General features: G+C 50.1%; 1 protein-coding gene across 1 annotated transcript in view; it reads right to left on the bottom strand.

Annotated features, from left to right (window-relative positions):
* MED27 (mediator complex subunit 27) overlaps positions 1–13,127 on the bottom strand; it is a 124,964-nt gene that overhangs the window by 39,768 nt on the left and 72,069 nt on the right. Inside the window, exon 4 of the mRNA XM_040405934.1 lies at positions 5,073–5,166. Coding sequence (XP_040261868.1) covers positions 5,073–5,166 — 94 coding nt within the window. The remainder of the gene's footprint in view (positions 1–5,072; positions 5,167–13,127) is intronic.

The raw sequence follows: 13,127 nt of genomic DNA on the forward strand, positions 1-13,127 counted from the left end.
GAGCCGTCCCCGTAATTATCATGCTGAGATTAATCACACAGCGCCGGGCATTACAGGTCCTCGCAAGCGACGGCCAGGACACGAAACCCTTGTCGTGCTGTAATAAATGGCGCGGACGCAGTGACCGAGAGCTTCGGATGAAGGAAAAACTCAGATTTAATCACCAACAGTTCCCTCTGCCGCCTACCTGCTAGTGAATTTGAGCTACATTACAGATTATTCTCTAGTCACACCCAAAGCTGCACTCATAGTCCAGGGTAGGGTGGGAATTCTGACAGTGGACTCCCTGAATAAACTGCAGACGCTCGGTCTGAATCAAACAGAAGTGCAGAAGAAGGAGAAGACAAGTCAAAATGGAGAGAAGAGTCTCAAACTGTGAACACAAAGTGTCAAAATGTTGCAAAAAGTCAGTAAATAATGGAAATCGTAGTAATAATAGTAAAGAGTGGAAATGATAGGGGCTGTGCCTGTGCCTTGTGCAGAATCTACTACTACTACAACCCTCAGCAGACACGCTGCTCTACCCGCTCGCCTGATCTAGGGCTTTGGCTGAACGACACGAGGGAGGGGGTGGAGAGTGACTGGGGAAGGCAATCAGCGGGCGCGTTATCCGGAGATGTAAATCGGCGCGCTCTCTCAATTTGTTTATAAATTGCGCTGGATTACAATCCATCACAGTAATAGATTGGAGAGACGCGGCGCGCGGTGTCAGATGAAGAATGGCAGCCGCCCCGCCATCCGTCACAGGCGAGGCGCGCAGGTAGGAGTCAGGAACGTCGTGCGTCAGGGAACGAAAATTACAGGGATTAAATGATCGACGCGTATAGCGAGTGATAGTGGGGGCAGCGGGGCAAAGCAAAGCCTGGGGAGACCCCCGAGGTAAAAAAGGGGGTAGGCGGAGGAAATAAGAGCAAAGAAAGTCATACTGCCATAATACAGGCCATATAGCAGCACCATGCAGTGCCCACGTAATACTGCCATAATACAGGCCATATAGCAGCACCATGCAGTGCCCACGTAATACTGCCATAATACAGGCCACATAACAGCACCATGCAGTGCCCACGTAATACTGCCATAATACAGGCCACATAACAGCACCATGCAGTGCCCACGTAATACTGCCATAATACAGGCCACATAACAGCACCATGCAGTGCCCACGTAATACTGCCATAATACCGGCCACATAACAGCACCATGCAGTGCCCACGTAATACTGCCATAATACAGGCCATATAGCAGCACCATGCAGTGCCCACGTAATACTGCCATAATACAGGCCATATAGCAGCACCATGCAGTGCCCACGTAACACTGCCATAATACAGGCCATATAACAGCACCATGCAGTGCCCACGTAATACTGCCATAATACAGGCCATATAGCAGCACCATGCAGTGCCCACGTAACACTGCCATAATACAGGCCATATAGCAGCACCATGCAGTGCCCACGTAATACAGGCCATATAGCAGCACCATGCAGTGCCCACGTAATACTGCCATAATACAGGCCACATAACAGCACCATGCAGTGCCCACGTAATACAGGCCATATAGCAGCACCATGCAGTGCCCACGTAATACTGCTATAATACAGGCCACATAACAGCACCATGCAGTGCCCACGTAATACTGCCATAATACAGGCCACATAACAGCACCATGCAGTGCCCACGTAATACTGCCATAATACAGGCCACATAACAGCACCATGCAGTGCCCACGTAATACTGCCATAATACAGGCCACATAACAGCACCATGCAGTGCCCACGTAATACTGCCATAATACAGGCCACATAACAGCACCATGCAGTGCCCACGTAATACTGCCATAATACAGGCCACATAACAGCACCATGCAGTGCCCATGTAATACTGCCATAATACAAGCCATATAGCAGCACCATGCAGTGCCCACGTAATACTGCCATAATACAAGCCATATAGCAGCACCATGCAGTGCCCACGTAATACTGCCATAATACAGGCCATATAGCAGCACCATGCAGTGCCCACGTAATACTGCCATAATACAGGTCACATAACAGCACCATGCAGTGCCCACGTAATACTGCCATAATACAGGCCATATAGCAGCACCATGCAGTGCCCACGTAATACTGCCATAATAACGGCCATATAGCAGCACCATGCAGTGCCCACGTAATACTGCCATAATACCGGCCATATAGCAGCACCATGCAGTGCCCACGTAATACTGCCATAATAACGGCCATATAGCAGCACCATGCAGTGCCCACGTAATACTGCCATAATACCGGCCATATAGCAGCACCATGCAGTGCCCACGTAATACTGCCATACAGTGCCTAATAACTATATAATGCCAACATAACAGTGCAAATAACACTTCTATACAACACCTGTGTCATAGTCTGCCAAAATAATACTGCTATACAGGGTCAACACACCACAAAGTGCTAAATAACAGCCCCATACAGGGCCTAATAACAGTACTATATAGTGCCAACATAATACTGCCATACAGTACCTACAGGACATGATCAAATTTCAATAATGACACAGTGCCCACTACAATTTCCCTTAGACTTCCCACACAGACCCGTGCTTGGTACTATCATATAGCGCCAAATAACTCTACTATATAATGCCAACATAGTACTGCCGAACAGTACCAATACAATATGACCTGAGATTGCCAGGATAATAGTGCTGCATAGTAACATATCAGCATCATACACCCTGCCACACAGTGCTCATCTATTAGTAACATACAACAGAACACTCTACCATATGGCGCCCAAATAATACCGCCAGGAAGTGCCTCTCAGAGATGAAGGCCATGGCGCAATGTCTATTTTACCCCCCTATACAATACCCCTCATTATATACATGCAAGGGTCAGGGGATGAAATTAAAGGGGCACCCCACATCTCTATACCAGGGATCAGCAACCTCCGGCACTCCAACTGCTGTGAAACTACAACTCCCAGCATGCAAACTTACTCGGCTGTTCTTGTAACTCCCACAGAAGTGAAAGGAGGATTCTGGGAGTTGTAGTTTTAGAACAGCTGGAGTGTGGGAGGCGGCGGGATATCAGGCCAGGAGATTGCGGAATACATTATCACTAACATACAGCGCCGACTGAAGCGCGTTTGCAGCTCTAGAGGTGACTAGAGTATAAGATGTGTGACAGAGCTGAGGTTGAGCAGTGTGCGGGGTAAATGCGCTGCGGCCCTTTAACTACAGCAGGCTTCGGCGCACAGCGTGACAGAGGCGTGTTCAGCCCGCAGACGTTACGTGTTGGCAGCCTGTTTTTTGGGGGGTGTTTTGACGCTAATTGGAGGCGACACTGAATATATTGTGCATCCTTTAGCGCCGATTACGCTTTCTTAATTACCGCCAGCCTATTGCCTTCCTCCATTGTCTGCTGATTGGATTTGGCCGCCCGCCCCTGAAGCAGGTGTTCACTTTACTTTTTAATTAGAAGCCCATTCCTCCCCTGAGGCCGAACGCGGTCTGCCTCCCAAAAACGTCTTCATCCCGCGCTGCGGATGTCGGCTACGGAAAGGCGGCGCGGGATGCCGGGCTCGCACTCCGCAAGCCGCAGCAAAAACGTCCGCAGCTTTCTTATAGGCTTTACATTTATCTCCACCTTCTAGATCTCTGCTTACTGTCAGTGAATTGGAACATTCCTACTTGCTTCCAGAAACCTGCCTCCTTCTAATACTTCTCACAGCTGAAGGTTTGTTACAATTGTATCCAGTCTAGCCAAGGCTCTAAAAAGCTGAACAGCCCAGACTGTAGAATGATACATTTTACCTGAGTGGATACAAAGTAACAGACCCTCAGCTGCACAGATCTTATTTCTCACAGCTGAGGGTTTGTTACAACTGTCCAGTCTGCACAATCCTCTAGAGCTCGGACTCCTGGATGATACATTGTAACAAACCCTCAGCACAGGACAGAGATTTGCGCTGCCAATGTGCTCAGCTCGCAGAGGACTGTCTAGACTGGATCCTACTGTAACAAACCTTCAGCTGTGAGAAGTAGCTGATCACTGGACTTCTTGATAGTATACAAAAGCTAAAAACGTGCCCTGAGTTAGTCTGTCCTGGTCACACAGCTGAGGGTTTGTTACAATGTATCACTGTAGGGCAGAACCATCACCTAGACTCCAGGACAAGAGAGATACTAGAGCTGCTCATGTGTTCTGCTCAATGAGTACTGTCTAGACTGATACACTGTAACAAACCTTCAGGTCAGGATAGGTTTTAAAGAGTTTTTTTTTTATGGCTTTTCCTTAGGAGAGGTCATCAATATTAGATCTGCGGGGGTCCGACCAGGCAAGGAACGAATGTCACATCCCCACCTATTGATGGACCAACTTTACAGACGCCTCTAAGTCCCGTATTCACTGACAGCAGGCAGAGATCTTGGGAAAGCTGAAGAACATGTCATTACGCAGGATGCTGGCGAAAGCGTCCTCGCTCGTCGCGGCAGTAAAGGGTTAAGGCTTGTCTGTCATGAAGCGCTGTGACTTTGTCCATCTGCGGGTCGCTGAGCATCTGTCACACCTGAATACGCGGCCGCCCCGGGGGTCCTGGAGGCGCATCCTCGGATACGGAGGCTGCGAGTGCTAGGCCTGCCTGACGAGGCGCTTTCTCCTCCGCAGGGACACGCCGCGCTGACATCCCACAACTATGAGCTAAAGGTGGAGGAGGGCGCGCCCCGTCATGACCCAGGGGCCGAGCAGACACGAGGGTCCTGTGCGGCAAACAGGGGGTTAACAGCCTCAAAATCTCCCCGGTAATGCAAGTCTTCGCCAATGTTTTATCTGTGTCTGGGAAAGCTGGGTCCGGAACAATATGGCTGCCATAACGGCCCTCACCCAGCTTTCCTAGATTCCAGAATGGCACATACATGATAGCTATGGTAAAGCAGCTTGCCATTCCGGAGTCCAGGAAAGCTGGGTGACCACTCCTGTCATAATATACATATACACACACAATATGGGGCGGGGCTCTGACAACTCCGCAGTATATACTGGAGGTGGAGTCATAAGAGAAACGCCAAACATACCAGCAACATGGCCGAAGTCCCGTTGGGTCTGGATAAATGGATGGTCATCTCCGGGAACATGCGGTCAATCCGGGTAATGACATCATCAATGTACCTAGGACCAAATGTGAAACAAAGAGTTAATCATTTAAAGGACCAGCAAACTTGTAGCTTATAATAGTGTGGGAGCGTTATAAGAGGAGCCGCTGATATCAGTCACATGTGATGTAATGTCTGGAGGTTATATCAGTACTGGAGCGTTATAAGAGGAGCGGCTGATATCAGTCACATGTGATGTAATGTCTGGAGGTTATATCAGCGCTGGAGCGTTATAAGAGGAGCGGCTGATATCAGTCACATGTGATGTAATGTCTGGAGGTTATATCAGCACTGGAGCGTTATAAGAGGAGCGGCTGATATCGGTCACATGTGATGTAATGTCTGGAGGTTATATCAGCACTGGAGCGTTATAAGAGGAGCGGCTGATATCAGTCACATGTGATGTAATGTCTGGAGGTTATATCAGTCCTGGAGCGTTATAAGAGGAGCGGCTGATATCAGTCACATAGGATGTAATGTCTCTGGAGGTTATATCAGTGCTGGAGCGTTATAAGAGGAGCGGCTGATATCAGTCACATGTGATGTAATGTCTGGAGGTTATATCAGTGCTGGAGCGTTATAAGAGGAGCGGCTGATATCAGTCACAGAGGATGTAATGTCTCTGGAGGTTATATCATCGCTGGAGCGTTATAGGAGGAGCGGCTGATATCAGTCACATGTGATGTAATGTCTGGAGGTTATATCAGTACTGGAGCGTTATAAGAGGAGCGGCTGATATCAGTCACATAGGATGTAATGTCTCTGGAGGTTATATCAGCGCTGGAGCGTTATAAGAGGAGCGGCTGATATCAGTCACATATGATGTAATGTCTCTGGAGGTTATATCAGAGCTGGAGCATTATAAGAGGAGCGGCTGATATCAGTCACATGATGTAATGTCTCTGGAGGTTATATCAGCGCTGGAGCGTTATAAGAGGAGCGGCTGATATCAGTCACATATGATGTAATGTCTCTGGAGGTTATATCAGAGCTGGAGCATTATAAGAGGAGCGGCTGATATCAGTCACATGATGTAATGACTCTGGAGGTTATATCAGCGCTGGAGCGTTATAAGAGGAGCGGCTGATATCAGTCACATATGATGTAATGTCTCTGGAGGTTATATCAGTACTGGAGCGTTATAAGATGAGCGGCTGATATCAGTCACATATGATGTAATGTCTGGAGGTTATATCAGTGCTGGAGCGTTATAAGAGGAGCGGCTGACATCAGTCACATGTGATGTAATGTCTCTGGAGGTTATATCAGTACTGGAGCGTTATAAGATGAGCGGCTGATATCAGTCACATATGATGTAATGTCTGGAGGTTATATCAGCACTGGAGCGTTATAAGAGGAGCGGCTGATATCAGTCACAGAGGATGTAATGTCTGGAGATTATATCAGTGCTGGAGCGTTATAAGAGGAGCGGCTGATATCAGTCACAGAGGATGTAATGTCTGGAGATTATATCAGTGCTGGAGCGTTATAAGAGGAGCGGCTGATATCAGTCACATACAGAAAGGTCTCAGCAGTGTACATTTGTGACATACAGTTAGGTCCATATATATTTGGACACGGACACAAATTTTGTTTTTAACTGTTTACTAAAACACATTGAAGTCATAGTTATATAATGGACATGAACATCACTTGTGCGTTGCGTGAAAATCGCAGCAAGCTCTATCATGTGCGTTTTTCATGTAACGCAGGCCCCATAGAAGTGAATGGGGCTGCGTGAAAATCGCAAGCATCCGCAAACAAGTGCGGATGCGGTGCGATTTTCACGCACGGTTGCTAGGAGACGATCGGGACCCGATCATTATTATTTTCCCTTATAACCATGAAAATAATAGCATTCTTAATACAGAAGGCTTAGTACAATAGCGCTGGAGGGGTTAAAATAAATAAAAATGTAACTCACCTCATCCACTTGTTCGCGCAGCCCGGCTTCTCTTCTTTCTTCAGGACCTGGGTAAAGGACCTTTGAGGACATCACTGCGCTCATCACATGATCCATCACCATGGTGATGGATCATGCGACGGACCATGTGATGAGCGCAGTGACGTCAACACAGGTCCTTTTCCTCCTGTCATCAAAGAAGAAGACAGAAGAGAAGCTGGGCTGCGCGAACAAGTGGATGAGGTGAGTTACATTTTTATTTATTTTTTAACCCCTCCATCCCTATCGTACTATATATTCTGTATTAAGAATGCTATTATTTTCCCTATCTATACAGCACCTAAACCTGAACTTATGTGAAGAAGTCCGGGTTCGGGTACTAAACATGCTGATTTTATTTACGCGCGTGCAAAACGCATTAAAACACTTTGCACTCGCGGGGGAAAAAAAAAAAAATCACACATTTTCCCGTAACGTACCCGCATCTTTTCCCGTACATCACCTGCAACGCCCGTGTGAACCCAGCCTAAGGCTGTTTCATGGGCAGGTGGGGGCGATTCCTTCATTATTTCATTCTCAATTAAGCACATAAAAGGCCTGGAGTTGATGTGAGGTGCGGTGCTTGCATTTTGAAGATTTTGCTGAGAAGTAAACATGCGGTCACAGGAGGTCTCCATGCAGGTGAAATTTCAGCTTTTATCTGGCTACAGTCAGGCAGAAAGCTACAGACTGCATTCATCTGTACAGCAAATGGATAGGATGAGGGTTTGGTACAATGTATCAGTGTAGACAATGCTTTGTGAACTCAACAAGACCTGAGCAATATAATTTGTATCGTCTTGGATTCCAGGCTCTTACCTATGCTGATACAGTGTAACAAACCCCCAGTCACGTCAGCAGGAATAAGTCTGAGGTTAAGACCTTTCTACCTACAATCTAAGCAACTAATGTAACTTTTTTGTCTTCTCCAGTCACACCCAGAGCTGCGATCGCACTGCTTCTAGATTCCAGTTACAGCACAGCAATGCGGTAAGTTACACTTCTGGAGCTAAACTGCTGTCCGCCACAAGGCCATGTGACCGGAGGCCGAGACAGAAGTGAAGCATCTGCAGTGACTGATGTGCTCCTGTCAGCGGAGTTCTCCTTTACGCCTCGACCGTGACCTGTAAATTACCACCGCTAATTAGTGAGGTGCCCGACACAAGAGACGCTCGCTGAACGGGTGCCATGTGAGGGCGACTGCTCCCACTTTTTGCCGATGTGAGTGACAGGCGGCACATTACCGCAGTCCTGCCGCTCGCCCGCTCGCTCACTCCCCCGCTCGCTCAGCAAAAAAAAAGAAAATAAATAAAAGTTGTCGCTTTGCAGGAGAACAAAGGTCACCGCTAACGATATGCTAATGGAGACGCGGGAGCCAAACCGCAATCAATACACATCTCTGCGCTGGACACCGGCCGGACCCTGCAGAATGTAATGAAGCGGAGGAGAGGGGGCAGCGCAACGTGTGGGCCGGTGCCAGGACGCCAACTCCGAGCTACACTATGTGACCCAGAGGGCACCGCCATATCCAGCAGTCAGGGGGCTAGAGGCAACCCTCCAATCCACAGCTGAGAAACACGTCACATGACCACCCTCTGCTCCACCGCTAAGAAGTTTCACAAACAGGAGGGGCCTACGTGACACGCCAGCTTCCATCCGCTGCCTGGCACACTGGCAGGGCATATCATATACCCCAAGGGTAAAATACACACACCCTTGGCAGGAGGTTGTCATCCGTTTTACCCAAAAGGTACCTGCATTGCACTTAAAGGGGAGATCCACCTTTGCAAACTTTTATATGATCCCCCTAACGAATCTTAAAGGGGTATTCCGGTTTTTTAAATTTTCAAATCATCTCCATGAAACACGGATAGCATCTGTGTTGCATCCGAGGTTTTCACGGACCCATAGACTATGAAGGGCGCGATAGATCCGTGAACACGGACAAAACAGAGCGTGCATCCGTGCTAAAAACACGGACTGTGATGAAAGCACCAATGTGTGAATACATACATTAAAACAAACGGGTACGTGTCCTGTCCGTGGAGAACACGTAGGCCTCAGACTACGCAGGGGTTGTTTGTAGTCTGTTACCATGGAGTCACACAGATCTGCCAGGAGCTGCAGACACAAAACGGCAGATTTTTTAATAAGGACTATTTGCATTTAAAGGGAAGATCAAAGTTTGCAACCATTTATTTTATTGCCCCAATGTATCTTAAACAAGGAAATCTTCTGTGCAGACTCATGTCTCCATGGTAACAGACTACAAACAACCCCTGTGTAGTCTGTTCCTGCAGTCATACTCCCTTCCACTTCTTACTAAAGCACATTTGATAGGTTACAGGTGGATGGAAGTACGACTGCAGATCAGACTACACAAGGGTTGTTTGTAGTCTGTTACCATGGAGACACAGATCAGAAGACGAGCTGCAGACACAAAACGGTAGGAGATTTTTTAATAAGGACTATTTGCACAGTAGTTTGGATTGAAGGTGCAGTCTGGCAGGTACGCGGCGCAGGTAGGACTCCCCGCCAGGAACCTTGTTGCTCCTTCCTATGGCAGTAACCGCCAACCGCGCGTTCCCGAACAGCCGAAATGGTGATTAACGTCTGGACAGATGGCGAGGAGCTGCAGCCTGACCCCTCTTCTTCTGGGGCTGGACGGCTTCCAGCGCTGGTGCGATGCCGCTCGTCTTCAGAGAGATTTAAATAGCAATGAATCCCACACAACGTGCCGGAGACATGCTGTTCACTTCATACACCCCTGCAAAGTGGAGAGAGTAGGCAATGCTGGCAGCGCGACAGCGGCATGAAGTAATCGCAGCTGAAAAAGGAGCGCCGGGCACGCAGCGCGCTGCAGAGACACCACCTGAGGGGCTTAAAGGGGTACTCTGATCGTGCACCAGACCGCAAGGGTCTCTTCATACCACGCTTAAGCGCCGCCTCCTAATGGGGCATTGGAGGGGCAGGTGGCGTGGTGCCGGCGCGTGTACTCTGTCCTCCCAAAGTCCTCGAGCCAAGTAAATGTGACTGAGCTCCAGTACCAGGCACCACCACAACTGCGCACAGGGTGCCAATGTTCATGTTCTGTAACAGATCCCTGCTTGCTGTCAGTGAACAGAAACATTACGGTTTACACCCAGAAGCTGGGGACTTGACCTGCTCGTGTCCAGCTAAGACGACTGCAGCGCTCGTTACAGTGTACGAAACTTCTCCTTGGACGCGGGAAAGTAATACATCAGTTTTTCCCCTTAGGGCGCACTCCACCCGCAAGGTAAAATCGGCGGCAAATCCGCCATTTATTTTACATTAAGAAAAATCTGGAAAAAAAAACAAACAAAAAACATTCACATTCATAAAAAAAAAATACTGCCCAAGCGGCAGGAAAATTAATCTTTGCTCGGAGGCGCATCCCGTTGATTATCCCCCCGATCCTCCCCTCTTTGAGGATGCATTTTTGATTTCTTTATTAACCTCTGCAGAAGACGAGGAGGCGATAATTTCATCGTGCGCGCAGCTGTCGCCGGCACAAGCCGTTACATGTCAGCGCGCCCGCCGCCTCCATCCCTCCAGCAACACCAATTAACAAGGTTTAATAAAGCAGAAGAATGCGCAGTGATATTCCTGCCGCTGGAGAAGCAATGGAGACGATCCCCGGGGGAGGGGCAGGGGAGATGGATGTTAAAGAGGAACACCCCCTGAAAATGAAAACCTGGGACCCGGTGTTCCGCTTGGTGGTTTCACTTCCCGTAATCACAGTGGAGCCGGCATGATGATTTTAGGAATTGTTAGTCTAGGACCATTGAATGGAGACAGTCTGCCATAAACAGCAGCTGATGGCGCCTGCAGGGCAGAGGGGGCGGAGGCGCACTCCCTGCAGGGCAGAGGTGGCGGAGGCGCACTCCCTGCAGGGCAGAGGGGGCGGAGGCGCACTCCCTGCAGGGCAGAGGTGGAGGAGGCGCACTCCCTGCAGGGCAGAGGGGGCAGAGGCGCACTCCCTGCAGGGCAGAGGCGCAGGCGCACTCCCTGCAGGGCAGAGGTGGCGGAGGCGCACTCCCTGCAGGGCAGAGGTGGCGGAGGCGCACTCCCTGCAGGGCAGAGGGGGCGGAGGCGCACTCCCTGCAGGGCAGAGGGGGCGGAGGCGCACTCCCTGCAGGGCAGAGGTGGAGGAGGCGCACTCCCTGCAGGGCAGAGGGGGCGGAGGCGCACTCCCTGCAGGGCAGAGGCGCAGGCGCACTCCCTGCAGGGCAGAGGTGGAGGAGGCGCTGTGTATCAGGTACCACAGCTCAGTACGCAGACAGTACGGACACTGCCCTGCAGGCGCCAACAGCTGCTGTTTATGGCAGCCTGTCTCCATTCAATGAACTGACCAAGGGACTATTATGGCAGTTCCACTGTGATTGCTGAAGAGGAACCATCAGGCAGATGACTGGGTCCCCGGTTCCTGCAGGAGGTCGGCCGGGCCGTACGCTCCCATAGACAGGCGTCCACTGGACGGAGTGACTACTCTTGGCAGGCTGCTCAGACAGCAGAACGGCTGCAATTGGAAAAAGCAAAAATTCTGCTCCATCAGCAGAGCGACTCCTGCATAACAGATCTGGATGCATCCGTTACTGCGCGCTGGAGGGGAGCGCTCCCGTTAACGTGGGGGGAGGACAGTGATCCAGTGCCAGGCAGTGATGGATGGGGCGGTATAGTGTCAACGCACAGAATCTCAATACTGTCGCCATATCGTGGCACCTGATAAGAATTTACAATGCGCCCGTCCTCCAGGATTGATAGTGCCTGAACGCGGGCGGCAGCTCCGACACGCCCCCCTCTGGCCAGTTATACATTTATCTACCATTAACCAGGGGCATGGACCTGGCACTGCCGGCACCGTGCACAGTATGGGGGGGTACAAGCACTACATGACAGGCTTAACCCTTTCAGGGCCGATTCCAGGAATTCTCATCCATGGCCTAATCTAATGGAGCAGAGGGGCCGTGCTGCAGCAGAAGGGGCACATGTATAGATGCAACGCCGCTCCGTCCGTCTGGCCGGGGGCACGGGGATTGGATCCAAACTATCCACAAGCATTAAAGGGGGTTGTCATGGATCAGAAAACATGGCTACTCTCTTACAGAAAGAGCGCCGCCCCTGTCCATGGGTCGTGGACAACCCCTTTAAATAGTCCCTGAAAATCTCTTTAAAAGGCCAATTCACACGACCGTATGAACGGGTCCGCATCTGGGTGTGGACCTATTCATTTCAAAATTGCCGAACGCACACGGGCAGCATCTGTGTTTTGCCGAACCACACTTTGCGGACCGGAAAACACGGCGCGGTCGTGTGAATGCGCCCCAACAGAGTAACCCGCCCATGAGCAGCCACTAGAAACGGTCCGGACCGGTGGGGGTTCTAGCGGTCAGTGGTGGGTTATACGGTGGGTACAGATGCACTGATATTAGAGGGTATGTATACTTTTGCAACAGTTTTATTGTTCCAATGCAAAAAGCAACTGTGCAAATAATGCCGTTCTGTGTATGCAGCTCCTATGCGTGCAGTCCATGCCTACGGTCACGCAGTGCTTCACTCCTCCCACCGGTGGTGCACCTTTATTAGGCTATTTCCCCCCCATGCCGTTTCCCGGACCAACAAGGTTGCGGATGAGTGGTCCTGGCCGCCTACGCCAGCCCCGCCATACCATCCACCCCGCCGATCACGTCTTAAACGTGCCCAAAGCCATTTCAAGCTGCCGCACATGGATCTCAAGTTCCAGCCGGAGGAGAGGCGTCAGGCCCCGCGGGAGAAGAAGCTGCTAAAACCGCACCTTGTATCCAGAAGACGCAGGCGGACAAGCTGAAAACTGGCGCTCCTTATGGCTGACTGTCTCCGAATAGTACGCGGTACGGGCTGACATATGGCCACATATGTTCACATCTTATATATAGTGGAAGACGGGGGGGTGCTGGGAGGAACGCGCAAAACCAGTGCAAAAAAAAAAGGGCAAGATCCGGGGCGGCGGACAGAGAAAAACCGCCCACAATGTA

This window comes from Bufo bufo, chromosome 8 (assembly GCF_905171765.1).
Source record: "Bufo bufo chromosome 8, aBufBuf1.1, whole genome shotgun sequence".
Taxonomy (NCBI): domain Eukaryota; kingdom Metazoa; phylum Chordata; class Amphibia; order Anura; family Bufonidae; genus Bufo; species Bufo bufo.